The 19,385-nt window shown below is 45.6% G+C and overlaps 1 protein-coding gene across 1 annotated transcript in view; it reads left to right on the forward strand.

Moving 5' to 3' along the window:
- Positions 1 to 5,590: 5,590 nt before the first annotated feature.
- The window catches only part of cd9b (CD9 molecule b), a 46,240-nt gene continuing 32,445 nt past the window's right edge, over positions 5,591 to 19,385 (forward strand). The window contains exon 1 of the mRNA XM_071331599.1: positions 5,591 to 6,089. Within this exon, the coding sequence (XP_071187700.1) occupies positions 6,021 to 6,089 (69 nt within the window). The 5' untranslated portion in view covers positions 5,591 to 6,020. The remainder of the gene's footprint in view (positions 6,090 to 19,385) is intronic.

Below are 19,385 nucleotides of genomic sequence, written 5' to 3' on the forward strand. Positions count from 1 at the left end.
GCAGTGGACAGCTGGGAGGAGGTGCTCTTATTCTCCATGGACTTTAGTGTCCCAGAACTTTTTGGACTTTGTGCTACAGGATGCAAATTTCTGTTTGAAAAAGCTAGCCTTTGCTTTCCTAACTGCCTGTGTATATTTGTTCCTAACTCCCATGAAAAGCTGCAAATCACTATTCAATGCTATTGCAGTCCGCCACAGGATGTTTTTGTGCTGGTCAAGGGCAGTCAGGTCTGGAGTGAACCAAGGGCTATATCTGTTCCTGGTTCTAAATTTTTTGTATGGGGCATGCTCATTTAAGATGGTGAGGAAATCACTTTTAAAGAATAACCAGGCATCCTCTACTGACGGAATGAGGTCAATATCCTTCCAGGATACCCGGGCCAGGTCGATTAGAAAGGCCTGCTCGCTGAAGTGTTTTAGGGAGCGTTTGACAGTGATGAGGGGTGGTCGTTTGACCGCGGACCCATAGCGGATGCAGGCAATGAGGCAGTGATCGCTGAGATCCTGGTTGAAAACAGCAGAGGTGTATGTGTATGTATTTCAGTATTTCAGGAAATGGCTTCCTGGATTCCCCCAAGCAGCTGATTGGTCGGCCCCGTTGCAGATTGGAGCTGACCCCGCCCTCTCATCAGGGGATACAGCTGTCTGCAATTACAGACTCATTCTCCAGCTGTATAAAAGCCAGTGTTCCTTTGCTCAGAGAGACAGAGCTTATTGTGCTGTGTGATTGTTGCGCAGACAGTTTTTGTAAAGTATTTTTGTAGCCGGTCCTGCTGAGGTGTTTTTGTAAAGTATTTTTGTAGCCGGTCCTGCTGAGGTGTTTTTGTCACAGGGACTTTGTTTTGATTATTGAAATGGTTCATGTTACATTAGTATTATTCTGTTTTTGTTCCCAGGGGGGAAGGGGAAGGCACCTTGGGAGTGCTTAGGCAAGAGGCCTGCGGGCATACATATACCCGTAGTATGTACTCTGTCCATGCACACTAGGTAAGACCTGGGCGGACCCCTGTATTTTGGTTAGCGTGCCAGGTGGTGCTAAGAGGGGATTCTTTAAATTTCTTTGCTTTGGTTCTGTCTAGCCCCTTTGTCCCAAAGTTACCGTGTGAGGGAATAAATTCCCTGTTAATGGTAAAATTCTCTCAGTCATCCTTACCCGCACCTACAATCACAGACCTCTTTCTCTCCACCTGCAGTCACGTACCTCTTTCACTCCAACTACAATCAACTCCACGGGGAGTTGAGTGTAGCAGGGTGTTGCGCCCCCCCCCCCCCCCCTCCAAGAGGCATGCGTTCCCCCCCCCCCTCCAAGAGGCGTAACACCCCAGCTGCCAAACTAACCCTGATTCAGATGAAGACAGGTAAGGGTGCTCTCGAGTGGGTAGATGTTCTTTACCATTCGGACATATTTGCCACCAATGCTCCTTATAGAACATATCACTGCACTCTGTACTCCTCTGTAAACTGGTCATCTCTGTATACCTGTCGCTAGACCCACTGGTTGATGCTTGCTTATAAAACCCTCTTAGGCCTCACTCCCCCCTATCTGAGATATCTACTGCAGCCCTCATCCTCCACATACAACACCCGTTCTGCCAGTCACATTCTGTTAAAGGTCCCTAAAGCACACACATCCCTGGGTCGCTCGTCTTTTCAGTTCGCTGCAGCTAACGACTGGAACGAGCTGCAACAAACACTCAAACTGGACAGTTTTATCTCAATCTCTTCATTCAAAGACTCAATCATGGACACTTACTGACAGTTGTGGCTGCTTTGCGTGATGTATTGTTGTCTCTACCTTCTTGCCCTTTGTGCTGTTGTCTGTGCCCAATAATGTTTGTACCATGTTTTGTTCTGCTACCATGTTGTTGTCATGTTGTGCTGCTACCATGTTGTCATGTTGTGCTGCTACCATGTTGTTGTCATGTTGTGCTGCTACCATGTCATGTTGTGCTGCTACCATGTTGTTGTCATGTTGTGCTGCTACCATGTTGTCATGTTGTGTTGCTACCATGTTGTCATGTTGTGCTGCTACCATGTTGTTGTCATGTTGTGTTGCTACCATGTTGTCATGTTGTGTTGCTACCATGTTGTTGTCATGTTGTGCTGCTACCATGTTGTTGTCATGTTGTGTTGCTACCATGTTGTTGTCATGTTGTGCTGCTACCATGTTGTTGTCATGTTGTGCTGCTACCATGTTGTCATGTGTTACCATGTTGTCATGTTGTGCTTCTACCATGTCATGTTGTTCTGCTACCATGTTGTGCTGCTACCATGTTGTTGTCATGTTGTGCTGCTACCATGTTGTTATCATGTTGTGCTGCTACCATGTTGTCATGTTGTGCTGCTACCATGTTGTTGTCATGTTGTGCTGCTACCATGTTGTCATGTTGTGTTGCTACCATGTTGTCATGTTGTGCTGCTACCATGTTGTTGTCATGTTGTGTTGCTACCATGTTGTCATGTTGTGTTGCTACCATGTTGTTGTCATGTTGTGCTGCTACCATGTTGTTGTCATGTTGTGTTGCTACCATGTTGTTGTCATGTTGTGCTGCTACCATGTTGTTGTCATGTTGTGCTGCTACCATGTTGTCATGTGTTACCATGTTGTCATGTTGTGCTTCTACCATGTCATGTTGTTCTGCTACCATGTTGTGCTGCTACCATGTTGTTGTCATGTTGTGCTGCTACCATGTTGTTATCATGTTGTGCTGCTACCATGTTGTCATGTTGTGCTGCTACCATGTTGTGTTCCTACCATGTTGTTGTCATGTTGTTCTGCTACCATGTTGTCATGTTGTGCTGCTACCATGTTGTTGTCATGTTGTGTTGCTACCATGTTGTCATGTTGTGCTGCTACCATGTTGTCATGTTGTGCTGCTACCATGTTGTTGTCATGTTGTGTTGCTACCATGTTGTCATGTTGTGCTGCTACCATGTTGTCATGTTGTGCTGCTACCATGTTGTTGTCATGTTGTGTTGCTACCATGTTGTCATGTTGTGCTGCTACCATGTTGTCATGTTGTGCTGCTACCATGTTGTCATGTTGTGTTGCTGCCATGTTGTCATGTTGTGCTGCTACCATGTTGTGCTGCTACCATGTTGTTGTCATGTTGTGTTGCTGCCATGTTGTCATGTTGTGCTGCTACCATGTTGTGCTGCTACCATGTTGTTGTCATGTTGTGTTGCTACCATGTTGTCATGTTGTGCTGCTACCATGTTGTCATGTTGTGCTGCTACCATGTTGTTGTCATGTTGTGTTGCTACCATGTTGTCATGTTGTGCTGCTACCATGTTGTCATGTTGTGCTGCTACCATGTTGTCATGTTGTGTTGCTACCATGTTGTTGTCATGTTGTGCTGCTACCATGTTGTCATGTTGTGCTGCTACCATGTTGTCATGTTGTGCTGCTGCCATGTTGTTGTCATGTTGTGCTGCTACCATGTTGTCATGTTGTGTTGCTACCATGTTGTTGTCATGTTGTGCTGCTACCATGTTGTCATGTTGTGCTGCTACCATGTTGTGTTGTTGTCATGTTGTGCTGCTATCATGTTGTGCTTCTACCATGTTGTCATGTTGTGCTGCTATCATGTTGTTGTCATGTTGTGCTGCTACCATGTTGTCATGTTGTGTTGCTACCATGTTGTTGTCATGTTGTGCTGCTACCATGTTGTTGTCATGTTGTGCTGCTACCATGTTGTTGTCATGTTGTGCTGCTACCATGTTGTCATGTTGTGTTGCTACCATGTTGTTGTCATGTTGTGCTGCTACCATGTTGTTGTCATGTTGTGTTGCTACCATGTTGTTGTCATGTTGTGCTGCTACCATGTTGTCATGTTGTGTTGCTACCATGTTGTTGTCATGTTGTGCTGCTACCATGTTGTTGTCATGTTGTGCTGCTACCATGTTGTCATGTTGTTCTGCTACCATGTTGTTGTCATGTTGTGCTGCTACCATGTTGTTGTCATGTTGTGCTGCTACCATGTTGTCATGTTGTGTTGCTACCATGTTGTTGTCATGTTGTGCTGCTACCATGTTGTCATGTTGTGCTGCTACCATGTTGTCATGTTGTGCTGCTACCATGTTGTCATGTTGTGCTGCTACCATGTCATGTTGTGTTGCTACCATGTTGTCATGTTGTGCTGCTACCATGTTGTTGTCATGTTGTGCTGCTACCATGTTGTGTTACCATGCTGTATCATGTGTTGCTGCCTTGCTATGTTGTCTTAGGTCTCTCTTTATGTAGTGTTTTGTCTCTTGTCGTGATGTGTGTTTTGTCCTATATTATTTTTTAGTTTTTAATCCCAGCCCCCGAAGGTCTTTTACCTTTTGGTATGTCGTCATTGGAAATAAGAATTTGTTCTTAACTGACTTTCCTAGTTAACATTTATGTTACATTTTTATTTATCACAACAAAGTTTGAATAATGTAACACTAATGTTATCACAACACAGTTTGTATTGTATTTGAAACATTTCAGTAATGTGATTGTGCATCAGGAATGTGATGAACAGCCCTTCTCTCCCTCCCTCCTCCTAGCCGTGTCACATCACACCACAGCCTCTTCAGTCCTAACACTCACCACAGCCCAACTCTAAACGAGGTCTTTGTCTGGACTGCTGCTGTTGGACGCTGTTGTTGTTTTGGGAGGAACAGAGAAACACACACCCCTACATATACACCACTACACACACACACCGCTACTTACACACACACACACACCACTACACACACACACCGCTACACACACACACCGCTACACACACACACCGCTACACACACACACCGCTACACATACACACACCACTACACATACACACACACCGCTACACACACACACCAACATTCATCCTGCACTGCTCACAGATATGAGGCAGCTATCACAATCATCATCGTCAATGGTGCAGGATAAACCTGGTCCATGATTACAGTAACACACACAATGGTGCAGGCTAAACCTGGTCCATGATTACAGTAACACACACAAGGGACAGGCTAAACCTGGTCCATGATTACAGTAACACACACAATGGTGCAGGCTAAACCTGGTCCATGATTACAGTAACACACACAATGGTGCAGGCTAAACCTGGTCCATGATTACAGTAACACACACAAGGGACAGGCTAAACCTGGTCCATGATTACAGTAACACACACAATGGTGCAGGATAAACCTGGTCCATGATTACAGTAACACACACAAGGGACAGGCTATGTGTGGTATGTGTATCACAGTGCAGTGGGAAGACAGACTCTCTGGACACAACAGGAACCATTGTTCTGGACATTGCTGCAAGGACACTGTCCCTCTGTCCTTGCTTCTCTGACCCTCTATCCGTGCGTGTTTATTTGTGTGTATGGGTGTGTGCGTGTTTATTTGTGTGTATGGGTGTGTGCGTGTTTATTTGTGTGTATGCGTGTTTATTTGTGTGTGTTTATTTGTGTGTGTGTGTTTATTTGTGTGTATGGGTGTGTGTGTTTATTTGTGTGTATGGGTGTGTGTTTATTTGTGTGTGTGTGTTTATTTGTGTGTATGGGTGTGTGTGTTTATTTGTGTGTATGGGTGTGTGTGTTTATTTGTGTCAGGACTCAGACTAAGCAAAGAGCCAGAGAGAGGCTGATCTGACCTGTAATTAACAGTATGCCTTGTCAGAGTGAATCACCTCAGCCTCACACACACAGAAACAGTGTTTAGTAACAACCTGACTAAATCTATAGGACTCAAATCTGACTAGTTGTTCATATTCTGTATATTGACCATAAAAAACCTCAAGAAAAAAAGAATGAAAGAGAAAGAGAGAGAGAAAGAAAAAAGTGGCAGACAATTTGTGTCTGAGGTGGGAGTGCTGCGCGCCTCTATATAGGCACCACCGCGCACAGCACGCAGACAGCAGAGACAGAGAGGACTTCCATCAACTTTCATTCGCCCAACTGACCGGAATCAACAACCTTATTATACAGCTTTTATAACAGTATTATAGACGTCTAAATCTCTTCATCTGCCAGACAGACAGACGGACCATGGCGCTGCTGACTGGAGGAGAGACTTGCGTCAAATATATCTTGTTCATCTTCAACTTCGTCTTCTGGGTGAGTCTCACTCAATGCACCTCGTTATGACTGAATACTGCGGTTGGGCTAACTACCAATTAGGACCCCTCGGTCCGGACCTCGGTTGGGCTAACTACCAATTAGGACCCCTCGGTCCGGACCTCGGTTGGGCTAACTACCAATTAGGACACCTCGGTCCGGACCTCGGTTGGGCTAACTACCAATTAGGACACCTCGGTCCGGACCTCGGTTGGGCTAACTACCAATTAGGACACCTGTTCGCCTGCGTCCCCCGGATATGCCTCCCGGATTTGTTTTTATAGCAGCGCATTCACTACTCTCTCAAACGGTTAAATCCGCCCTCTCGCTGCACAGACCGAGGGCCTGAGACGTGAAACGAACTGCCCCGGCTTGGAGTCCGCTCAAGTAGGCAGCTAGAGACGCTGCAGATAGTGTTTGCTAGATACCGGAAAGAATGCCATTTTAAAACCGTTATAATGTTCCTCAATTAATTCAGTGCCTTTCAGCAGTAGGCCTATGCTATCTCGACACAGAGCGCGTTCAGGATGCACAGAGCGCACCCGGAGCAGGCTATAGTGTTGTCCAATCACACAAACTTTGTAACGATAGTCAAACAAAAGTCACATGACCAAAGTTGCTAGATAATCTCCAACGAATTACAAAATATCTCCTATTTAACAAAATCGAGGCGATGATTATACAGAGAGCAGATCAGCTCATGAATAACGGGGAGACGAAGAGAGGGAATTGTTTACATATCAAGGTATCTTAACAGGGACCAACTCTGTTTAAATGTATTTCCATATCTAGGCCTACTGCCATACCGTTTGTTGATCACACATTCTCTACCGACGTGTGGGGCAGCAGTAGCAGACAGCGCAGAGAAGCTGAGGAAATGTTATAGCGGTATTTTGACGTGCTTTGGTTTTTCAAGCGAGACAGGAGTCAGAATTGTGGGTTTCAGTGGGACTGGTGTAACCGATGTGAAATGGCTAGCTAGTTAGCGGTGGTGCGCGCTAATAGCCTTTCAATCGGTGACGTCACACGATCTGAGACCTTGAAGTAGTGGTTCCCCTTGCTCTGCAAGGGCCGCGGCCTTTTGTGGAGCGATGGGTAACGATGCTTCGTGGGTGACTGTCGTTGATGTGTGCAGAGGGTCCCTGGTTCGCGCCCGGGTCGGGGCGAGGGGACGGACTAAAGTTATACTGTTGCGGCTAATATTGATCGGCTAATATTTCAGCAAACTAGAATAAAGATGATCATTAGCACTCACCTCAATTTAGTTAACATTTCTCCAGCTCACCAGGCTTGGATCGGACCAGGTTCAAATTTTAAGTTCTGAGGAGAACTCTCAACTGCATTCGGGTCTCTTGTGCAATCCGGAAATGTCAATGATGCTTCTGGTTTGAATTTATGGCGACGGTGTATGAAGTAAATACGCTAGGCTAAAGGTTTCCATGACAACCTGTTCAGATAATGTATTATTTTCTGTCCATCTGCTCCTGGGAATGTTGTGTATTTTGTGGAATTGCATTCGTGTGACATTGGGGGGGAAATGTCATTTCCCAGGTCTTGTCATACATTTTTTTTTCGGGAAATGTGAAGAGTGGTCCGAGGACAGTCCTGGGATTCAGGTTACGGTTATGGTTACGGTTACCGGTGTTAATCCCTAGTCAGGCGTCTAGCTGCCGGCAGAGACTTCTACTGCAGTAAGGTTGAAGGGCTCGGGCTGGTTTTACTGAGCCAGCTAGAAGGATGAAGGAAACATGGAGACCACTTCAGCAGGAGAAAATATACGCTGTTAAGTTCTCCTAATAACTTTGCTTTACAGAGCGTAGGCTAAAGAGACTGACAGTGATGTGGCGCTCAGTTGTGAGGCTGAGGCAGGCTGCAATGCATGCAGGAGGAAGCAGAGGAGACAGAGGATAGTACAGTGGTTCCCAAACTTGGGGTCGGGGTTCTATGTGGGGTCCCCTGAGAAAATCTGCACTAATGTTATCAAACAAGTTAGGATCTTAAAGAAGATACAGAGCCTTCAGAAAGTATTCAGACCCCTTGACTTATTACACATGTTGTGATACAGCCTGAATTTAAAATTGATTAAATATTATTTTTTCACCCTTCTACACACAATACTCCATAATGACAAAGTGAAAACATGTTTTTAGAAATATTTGCTAATTTATTGAAAATTAAATACAGAAATGTATCATTTACATAAGTATTCATACCCCTGAGTCAATACATGTTAGAATCACCGTTGGCATTTTCATGTCTTGCCATAGATTTAAGACAATTTTTTAAATGTATTTTTATTTAATTGAATCTTTATTTAACTAGGCAAGTCAGTTAAGAAAGATTTAGGGAGTCCCATTGCTTTTGGACTTGGTCAGGTGGTTTAAGCATGTTCCAGTTTAGGTCACCTAGCAGGACAAATTCAGACGTGGTGTAAGGGGCCAGGAGAGAGCTTAGGGCAGGTAGGGTACAGGCCGGTGCTGATGGAGGACGATAACCCCCAGCAACAGTCAACAAAGAGCTATTTGAAAGTTTAATACTTAAAACCAGCAAATCAAATTGTTTGGGGACAGACTTGGTGAAAACTGAGCACTGTAGGTGATCCTTGGTAAAGATTGCCACTCCCCCACCTTTGGAAGATCTGTCTTGCCGAAAAAGGTTATAACCAGAAAGGTTAGCATCAGTATTCAAAACACTCTAAGGTTAGGGTTAGGGGAAGGGTTAGCTAAACGGATTAGGGGAAGGGTTAGCTAAAAGGGTTAGGGTTATGGTTAGCTAAAAGGGTTAGGGTTAGGGGTAGGAGAAGGGTTAACCCTTTTAGCTAACCCTCCCCCTAACCTTAACCCTTTTAGCTAACCCTCCCCCTAACCTTAACCCTTTTAGCTAACCCTCCCCCTAACCAACCTGTTATGGCTGCAGCCCGACACCGGTACACCTATGACAACATCCAGCTCAAGTGCAGGGCGCGAAATTCAAAATCTATTTTTTTTTTATATTTAACTTTCACACATTAACAAGTCCAATACAGCATTTGAAAGATAAACATCTTGTCAATCCAGCCAACATGTCCGATTTTTTAAATGTTTTACAGAGAAAACACCACATATATTTATGTTAGCTCACCACCAAATAAAAAAGAGGACAGACATTTTTCACAGCACAAGTAGGATGCAAGTAGCATGCACAAGCCAACCTAACTAACCTAGAACCAACCTAAATAACCTAGAAAAAACTACCTCAGATGACAGTCCTATAACATGTTACACAATAAATCTATGTTTTGTTCAAAAAATGTGCATATTTTAGCTATAAATCAGTTTTACATTACTGCTACCATCATAGCTACAGTCAGAAATCGCACGGGAGTAGCCAGAGAAAATACAGACACCAACGTCAACTACTAATTACACATCATAAAACATTTCAGAACAATATATGGTGGATAGCTAATGAAAGACAAAGATCTTGTGAATAGAGCCAATATTTCCGATTTTTGAAGTGTTTTACAGCGAAAACACAATATATCGTTATATTAGCTTACTACAATAGCTAGCACACAGCAGCATTGATTCTAGTCAAACGGTAGCATAGCACAGTTCGACAGATATATGAAAAAGCATCCCAAATTGGGTCCTTATCTTTGTTGATCTTCCATCAGAATGTTCTCCAAGGGGTCCTTTGTTCAGAAACGTCTTTATTTCGATCCAGAACGAACGATTTCCCTCTTGAATTAGCAAGCACACTGGCAGTGCGGCGCTAACCTCTCCATCTTGACAAAATTATTGCGTCGCATCACGTCTAAAGTCCAGAATAAATTTCAATAATATAATTAAACTATATTGAAAAAACATACTTTAGGATGATATTGTGACATGTATCAAATAAAATCGAAGCCGGAGATCATATTCACCTTTAACGAGCGTTTTCCAGGAGCCGAGTCCAGGTCCTACTTCGCGCCCAGAAAAAAAAATAAACTGCGCAACTCTCACTCCAAGAGGTTGTGTTCAATCCCAGGACGAGATAATCAAGTCATTTCTGCTCTCACTTCCGCATGACACCCAGGGGAAGGCGTATGACGTGTTTCTACAGTCCTAAGTGACATGCCCTTTTATAGACAAGGTCTTGAAGAGAGACATCGATTTTGGAAATCTCACTTCCGGATAGGAAATGGGCTGTAAAAATAGTTCTGTTCCACTTAGAGAAATAATTCAAACGGTTTTAGAAACTAGAGACTGTTTTCTATCCAATAGTAATAATAATATGCATATTGTAAGAGCAAAAATTGATTAAGAGGCCGTTTGAAAATGGGCACATATTTTCCAGTTTTTCAATACGCCCCCTGCAGCCATAACAAGTTTTTAACCCTTTTAGCTAACCCTCCCCCTAACCTTAACCCTTTTAGCTAACCCTCCCCCTAACCTTAACCCTTTTAGCTAACCCTCCCCCTAACCTAAGTTTTCAGGAGTGATGGTTGCTGATAACGGGCCTCTGTACACCTATGTAGATATTCCATAAAAAATCTGCCGTTTCTAGTCATTTACAACATTAGCAATGTCCACACTATTTCTAATCAATTTTACGTTATTTTAATGGACAAAAAATTGCTTTTCTTTCAAAAACAAGGGCATTTCTAAATGACCCCAAACTTTTGAAGGGTAGTGTAGATTGGAACCATTCGCATTTTAGACAGATATATGGGTTCCCAGACTTTTTTGGCCGGCGACCTGTTTTTGATATTTAAAAAAACTGCGACCCCACTGACCCCACCATACCCCACCATACCCCACCATACCCCACCGACCCCACCATACCCCACCATACCCCACCGACCCCACCATACCCCACCATACCCCACCGACCCCACCATACCCCACCATACCCCACCATACCCCACCGACCCCACCATACCCCACCGACCCCACCATACCCCACCAACCCCACCATACCCCACCGACCCCACCATACCCCACCATACCTCACCATACCCCACCATACCCCACCAACCCCACCATACCCCACCGACCCCACCATACCCCACCATACCCCACCATACCCCACCGACCCCACCATACCCCACCATACCCCACCATACCCCACCGACCCCACCATTCAATGACAGTTTATTTACTACCAATCAGTCTGCCGGTCCTTTTGACAGTTTATTTACTACCAATCAGTCTGCCAGTCGTTTTGACAGTCTATTTACTACAAATCAGTCTGCCAGTCCTTTTGACAGTCTATTTACTACCAATCAGTCTGCCAGTCCTTTTGACAGTTTATTTACTACCAATCAGTCTGCCAGTCCTTTTGACAGTTTATTTACTACAAATCAGTCTGCCAGTCCTTTTGACAGTTTATTTACTACAAATCAGTCTGCCAGTCCTTTTGACAGTCTATTTACTACAAATCAGTCTGCCAGTCCTTTTGTCAGTTTATTTACTACAAATCAATCTGCCAGTCCTTTTGTCAGTTTATTTACTACAAATCAGTCTGCCAGTCCTTTTGACAGTTTCTTTACTACCAATCCGTCTGCCAGTCCTTTTGACAGTCTATTTACTACAAATCAGTCTGCCAGTCCTTTTGACAGTTTCTTTACTACCAATCAGTCTGCCAGTCCTTTTGACAGTTTCTTTACTACCAATCAGTCTGCCGGTCCTTTTGACAGTTTCTTTACTACAAATCAGTCTGCCGGTCCTTTTGACAGTTTATTTACTACAAATCAGTCTGCCAGTCCTTTTGACAGTCTATTTACTACAAATCAGTCTGCCAGTCCTTTTGACAGTCTATTTACTACAAATCAGTCTGCCAGTCCTTTTGACAGTCTATTTACTACAAATCAGTCTGCCAGTCCTTTTGACAGTCTATTTACTACAAATCAGTCTGCCAGTCCTTGACAGTATTTCAATCTGAAGGAGGTTTGAAGTGACTGATATGCATCAGAAAGGTATTGGGAAGTTCAGACGACTCAGGCTATCATGTTGTATGATATTCTGTGTAATGAAGAAGGTTACCAGGCTATCATGTTGTCTGATCTTCTGTGTAATGAAGAAGGTTACCAGGCTATCATGTTGTATGGTCTTCTGTGTAATGAAGAAGGTTACCAGGCTATCATGTTGTATGGTCTTCTGTGTAATGAAGAAGGTTACCAGGCTATCATGTTGTATGGTCTTCTGTGTAATGAAGAAGGTTACCAGGCTATCATGTTGTATGGTCTTCTGTGTAATGAAGAAGGTTACCAGGCTATCATGTTGTCTGATCTTCTGGGCAGAAAAGAGGAAGGTTACCAGGCTATCATGTTGTGTGATCTTCTGGGTAGAAAAGAGGAAGGTCACCAGGCTATCATGTTGTTTGATCTTCTGGGTAGAAAAGGACAACAGCCCTGGTTTGGAAAGCTGCTTTATGACAAAGAAGTGAAAGTGTATTGATTTCTTCCTCTGACTTTCTCACCCTGTGCTCCCGTGCCCCTGTGCCCTTGTGCTCCTGTGCCCCTGTGCTCCTGTGCTCCCGTGCTCCTGTGCTCCTGTGGGTGGAGAACAGAGAGAAAGAGAGGGAAATAGAAACAGAGAAATTGGAGAAAAATGAGAGAGAGAGAGAGAGGCTGGTGACGGGGAGACAAAGACATTGTTGTTGATTCTCCAGAGTCCTGAGGGAGAACAGAGCTTCAGTCACACACACACCCCTAGAGGTCAACAGTGTGTTTCTCAGTCGTCATTGATGCAGCCCTGCCAAACTTGTCACCACCAAGGGGGGAACAAACAGAAAACAGCACCCAACCATGATGTCTCCATATCTAATCATCATCATCCTCCATGTCAGGCTAGACATTTACCTAACCTGGTGTTGTGGAGAGGGCTAGCCCTGCAAATTCGCATTTTATCTTAAAAATCTAACCCTGAGACACAAAAAGGCCCGTATTTGCAAAATCACCCAGAAACAGCAGCACAACATGGTAGCACCACAACATGGCAGCAACACAACATGGTAGCAACACAACATGGTAGCAACACAACATGGTAGTAGCACAACATGGTAGCAGCACAACATGGCAGCAGGACAACATGGTAGCAGGACAACATGGCAGCACCACAACATGGTAGTAACACAACATGGTAGCAGCACAACATGGCAGCAACACAACATGGTAGTAACACAACATGGCAGCAGCACAACATGGTAGCAGCACAACATGGCAGCAACACAACATGGTAGTAACACAACATGGTAGCAGCACAACATGGTAGCAACACAACATGGTAGCAGCACAACATGGCAGCAACACAACATGGCAGCACAACATGGCAGCAGCACAACATGGTAGAACCACAACATGGTAGCACCACAACATGGTAGGAGCACAACATGGTAGCAGCACAACATGGCAGCAACATGGTAGCAGCACAACATGGTACAAACATTATTGGGCACAGACAACAGCACAAAGGCAAGAAGGTAGAAACATCAATACACGACTGAGTCTTTGAATGATCAGCCCTCCTGCTCTGAGTCTTTGAATGATCAGCCCTCCTAGTCTGAGACACTTGACACATACAGCCCTTGTTCCCCGTCTTTACCCTTCGTAGTGTACACTCGTTCACTCCACCTCGTGGATGTAAAAGGATTGGACTGCTGTCTACAAAAATAATGGAAACTGACTCTGGCCCATAAACAGTGATGAGTAGCTAATTAGTCAAATCAGGTTTGCTAGAGCAGGGCTGTAACAAAAACCTGCACATCCAGTAGTAAATCTCCAGGAGGCTTAGCTACCTGTATTATCATGTGGCTAGCAGAACAGAGAACTATTGGAGTCAACAAGCTCCTCCTCCTCCTCATCTTCACTATGGCCAGCAGCATACCACCCTGCATACCACTGCTGGCTTGCTTCTGAAGCTAAGCAGGGTTGGTCCTGGTCAGTCCCTGGATGGGAGACCAGGTGCTGCTGGAAGTGGTGTTGGAGGGCCAGTAGGAGGCACTCTTTCCTCTGGTCTAAACAAAGATCCCAATGCCCCAGGGCAGTGATTGGGGACACTGCTCTGTGTAGGGTGCCGTCTTTCGGATGGGACGTTAAACGGGTGTCCTGACTCTCTGAGGTCATTAAAGATCCCATGGCACTTATCGTAAGAGTAGGGGTGTTAACCCCGGTGTCCTGGCTAAATTCCCAATCTGGCCCTCAACCATCACGGTCACCTAATAATCCCCAGTTTACAATTGGCTCATTCATCCCCCTCCTCTCCCCTGTAACTATTCCCCAGGTCGTTGCTGCAAATGAGAACGTGTTCTCAGTCAACTTACCTGGTAAAATAACGGTAAAATAAAAAATAAAAATAAAACTATAACTGGTACATCTTAGTCTGACCTGCAGTGTTATATTTCCACCACTAGATGGAGACACTATACAGAGTCTGATGGTCTGGTCCAATAGAAACAAGGCCTTCATCACTATGTGATGGTCTGGTCCAATAGAAACAAGGCCTTCATCACTTCATCACATCCAGAATCCAAGATGGCGTAGCAGTCGGACGTGTCTTTGTCTTGTCTTGTCCCGTGTAAATAGTCTTCGTATTTTTCGTATACATTTCGTATATATTTTAATTTCACTTTCCATCTAGGAACTGAATATACATTCCTACATTCCGCCTCACCCAATGTGGTACGGACCTGCTATTTTTTTTATACTTTAGAACCGTAACCCCAATCAGAAGCTAGCCAGATAACTAGCTAGTAGTCAGTTAGCCACTGCTGCGGTCTTCGCCCTTAACTCGGACACAGCCAGCTTCAATACCGGGCCATACCTGCCAGTCTGCAAGCGCGATATCAACCCAGAGCATATAGGACTGCTTTTTCTCTACCACATCACCGGATTCCTGACGCAAGCTCTGGACAATTACACCGTATCATCACAGCTAGCTAGCTGCAACCGAGTGGCTACTACTGGCTAACACCTCTGTCCCGAAGCAAGCACCAGTTAGCCTTGAGCTAGCCTCGAGCTAGGCCCATCTGCCGGCTAGCCGAAGAGGTCTACCAGCGAATTCTTGGGCTACAATACCTCTTTTGCCAATTGGACTGGACCTTTTTTTTGCCGACACAGAGCCCTGCCAATCCATCACAACTGGTCTAAATCAGCTACAAGCTAATTTAGCCATTTTTTTGCCGCTGCTAGTAGCTTTTACCTTCTGCACAGACACCAGCCCTGTTATTAGCCTGGATATTACTCACCAATTTACCAGCATCGGACTGTCTCTCGACAACAACGCCGGATTCCTGCCGTAATCCCTGAGCCACTACTTCTGATCCTCACAGCTAGCTTGCAGCTAGCGCAGCTAGCGCCACTGCCACGAAGCTAGCACCAGTTAGCAAACACAATTCTACAATTCACAACCTCTCTTTCGCCATCCGGCTTGGATTCTCTGTCGACACGACCACGTCTGAGCAGACCCCCTCCGTCTGAGCAGACCACCCACCGGGCTACTAACTTTAAACGCCGCGTGCTAGCTTAGTGGAGGCCTCCCTGCTCCATCTACGGCTGCCCCCTGGACACTATGATCACTTGGCTACATAGCTGATGCATGCTTGACTGTCCATTAATTCACGGTACTCCATTCTGTTTATTTGTGTTTTATCTGTCGGCTCTGTGCTTTAACTCAGGATCTGTGTGTAGTTAATCCGACCCTCTCTGCCTAGTCGTCGCCATTTTTACCTGTTGTTGCTGTGTTAGACTAGCACCCTGTTATTGCTGCTGTTATCTTACCTGTTGTTTTAGCTAGCTCTCCCAATCAAGACCTGCAATCACTTTATGCCTTATTGTATGTCTCTCTCAAATATCAATATGCCTTGCATACTGTTGTTCAGGCTAGTTATCATTATCATTGTTTTGGTTTGCAATGGACCCTGTAGTTCCACTCTCCGTACCTCTGATACCTCCTTTGTCCCACCCCCCACACATGCGGTGACCTCACCCATTGAGACCAGCATGTCCAGAGATACAACCTCTCTTATCATCACCCAGTGCCTGGGCTTGCCTCCGCTGTACCCGCGCCCCACCATACCCCTGTCTGCACATTATGCCCAGAATCTATTCTACCACGCCCATAAATCTGCTCCTTTTATTCTTTGTCCCCAACGCTCTAGGCGACCAGTTTTGATAGCCTTTAGCCGCACCCTCATCCTACTACTCCTCTGTTCCTCGGGTGATGTGGAGGTAAACCCAGGCCCTGCATGTCCCCAGTCACCCTCATTTGTTGACTTCTGTGATCGAAAAAGCCTTGGCCTCATGCATGTCAACATCAGAAGCCTCCTCCCTAAGTTTGCCTTACTCACCGCTTTAGCACACTCTGCCAATCCTGATGTCCTTGCCGTGTCCGAATCCTGGCTTAGGAAGGCCACCAAAAATTCTGAGATTTCCATACCCAACTATAACACTTTCCGTCAAGATAGAACTGCCAAAGGGGGAGGAGTTGCAATCTACTGCAGAGATAGCCTGCAAAGTTCTGTCATACTTTCCAGGTCTATGCCCAAACAGTTCGAACTTCTAATTTTAAAAATGAATCTCTCCAGAAATAAGTCTCTCACTGTTGCCGCCTGCTACCGACCCCCCTCAGCTCCCAGCTGTGCCCTGGACACCATCTGTGAATTGATCGCTCCCCATCTAGCTTCAGAGTTTGTTCTGTTAGGTGACCTAAACTGGGATATGCTTAACACCCCGGCAGTCCTACAATCCAAGCTTGATGCCCTCAATCTCACACAAATCATCAAGGAACCCACCAGGTACAACCCTAAATCCGTAAACATGGGCACCCTAATAGACATTATCCTGACCAACCTGCCCTCCAAATACACCTCTGCTGTCTTCAATCAAGATCTCAGCGATCACTGCCTCATTGCCTGTATCCGCCACGGGTCCGCGGTCAAACGACCACCCCTCATCACTGTCAAACGCTCCCTAAAACACTTCTGCGAGCAGGCCTTTCTAATCGACCTGGCCCGGGTACCCTGGAAGGATATTGACCTCATCCCGTCAGTTGAGGATGCCTGGTCATTCTTTAAATGTTACTTCCTCACCATATTAGACAAGCATGCTCCGTTCAAAAAATGCAGAACCAAGAACAGATATAGCCCTTGGTTCACTCCAGACCTGACTGCCCTCGACCAGCACAAAAACATCCTGTGGCGAACTGCAATAGCATCGAAGAGCCCCCGCGATATGCAACTGTTCAGGGAAGTCAGGAACCAATACCCGCAGTCAGTCAGGAAAGCAAAGGCCAGCTTTTTCAAGCAGAAATTCGCATCCTGTAGCTCTAACTCCAAAAAGTTCTGGGATACTGTAAAGTCCATGGAGAACAAGAGCACCTCCTCCCAGCTGCCCACTGCACTGAGGCTAGGTAACACGGTCACCACCGATAAATCCATGATAATCGAAGACTTCAACAAGCATTTCTCAATGGCTGGCCATGCCTTCCTCCTGGCGACTCCAACCTTGGCCAACAGCCCCGCCCCCACCGCTGCTACTCGCCCAAGCCTCCCCAGCTTCTCCTTTACCCAAATCCAGATAGCAGATGTTCTGAAAGAGCTGGAAAACCTGGACCCATACAAATCAGCTGGGCTTGACAATCTGGACCCCCTATTTCTGAAACTGTCCGCCGCCATTGTCGCACCCCCTATTACCAGCCTGTTCAACCTCTCCTTCGTATCATCTGAGATCCCCAAGGATTGGAAAGCTGCCGCGGTCATCCCCCTCTTCAAAGGGGGAGACACCCTGGACCCAAACTGTTACAGACCTATATCCATCCTGCCCTGCCTATCTAAGGTCTTCGAAAGCCAAGTCAACAAACAGATCACTGACCATCTCGAATCCCACCGTACCTTCTCCGCTGTGCAATCCGGTTTCCGAGCCGGTCACGGGTGCACCTCAGCCACGCTCAAGGTACTAAACGACATCATAACCGCCATCGATAAAAGACATTACTGTGCAGCCGTCTTCATCGACCTGGCCAAGGCTTTCGACTCTGTCAATCACCATATTCTTATCGGCAGACTCAGTAGCCTCGGTTTTTCTAATGACTGCCTTGCCTGGTTCACCAACTACTTTGCAGACAGAGTTCAGTGTGTCAAATCGGAGGGCATGTTGTCCGGTCCTCTGGCAGTCTCTATGGGGGTACCACAGGGTTCAATTCTCGGGCCGACTCTTTTCTCTGTATACATCAATGATGTTGCTCTTGCTGCGGGCGATTCCCTGATCCACCTCTACGCAGACGACACCATTCTATATACTTCCGGCCCTTCCTTGGACACTGTGCTATCTAACCTCCAAACGAGCTTCAATGCCATACAACACTCCTTCCGTGGCCTCCAACTGCTCTTAAACGCTAGTAAAACCAAATGCATGCTTTTCAACCGTTCGCTGCCTGCACCCGCACGCCCGACTAGCATCACCACCCTGGACGGTTCCGACCTAGAATATGTGGACATCTATAAGTACCTAGGTGTCTGGCTAGACTGCAAACTCTCCTTCCAGACTCATATCAAACATCTCCAATCCAAAATCAAATCAAGAATCGGCTTTCTATTCCGCAACAAAGCCTCCTTCACTCACGCCGCCAAACTTACCCTAGTAAAACTGACTATCCTACCGATCCTCGACTTCGGCGATGTCATCTACAAAATAGCTTCCAACACTCTACTCAGCAAACTGGATGCAGTTTATCACAGTGCCATTCGTTTTGTTACTAAAGCACCTTATACGACCCACCACTGCGACCTGTATGCCCTAGTCGGCTGGCCCTCGCTACATGTTCGTCGTCAGACCCACTGGCTCCAGGTCATCTACAAGGCTATGCTAGGTAAAGTGCCGCCTTATCTCAGTTCACTGGTCACGATGGCTACACCCACCCGCAGCACGCGCTCCAGCAGGTGTATCTCACTGATCATCCCTAAAGCTAAAACCTCATTTGGACGCCTTTCCTTCCAGTTCTCTGCTGCCTGCGACTGGAACGAATTGCAAAAATCTCTGAAGTTGGAGACTTTTATCTCCCTCAACAACTTTAAAAATCTGCTATCCGAGCAGCTAACCGATCGCTGCAGCTGTACATAGTCCATCTGTAAACTACCCACCCAATTTACCTACCTCACCCCCCATACTGCTTTTATTTATTTACTTTTCTGCTCTTTTGCACACCAGTATCTCTTCTTGCACATGATCATCTGATGATTTATCACTCCAGTGTTAATCTGCTAAATTGTAATTATTCGATTTATTGCCTACCTCATGCCTTTTGCACACATTGTATATAGATTCTCTTTTTTTCT

Source organism: Salvelinus alpinus, chromosome 11, assembly GCF_045679555.1.
Source record: "Salvelinus alpinus chromosome 11, SLU_Salpinus.1, whole genome shotgun sequence".
Classification (NCBI taxonomy): Eukaryota; Metazoa; Chordata; class Actinopteri; order Salmoniformes; family Salmonidae; genus Salvelinus; species Salvelinus alpinus.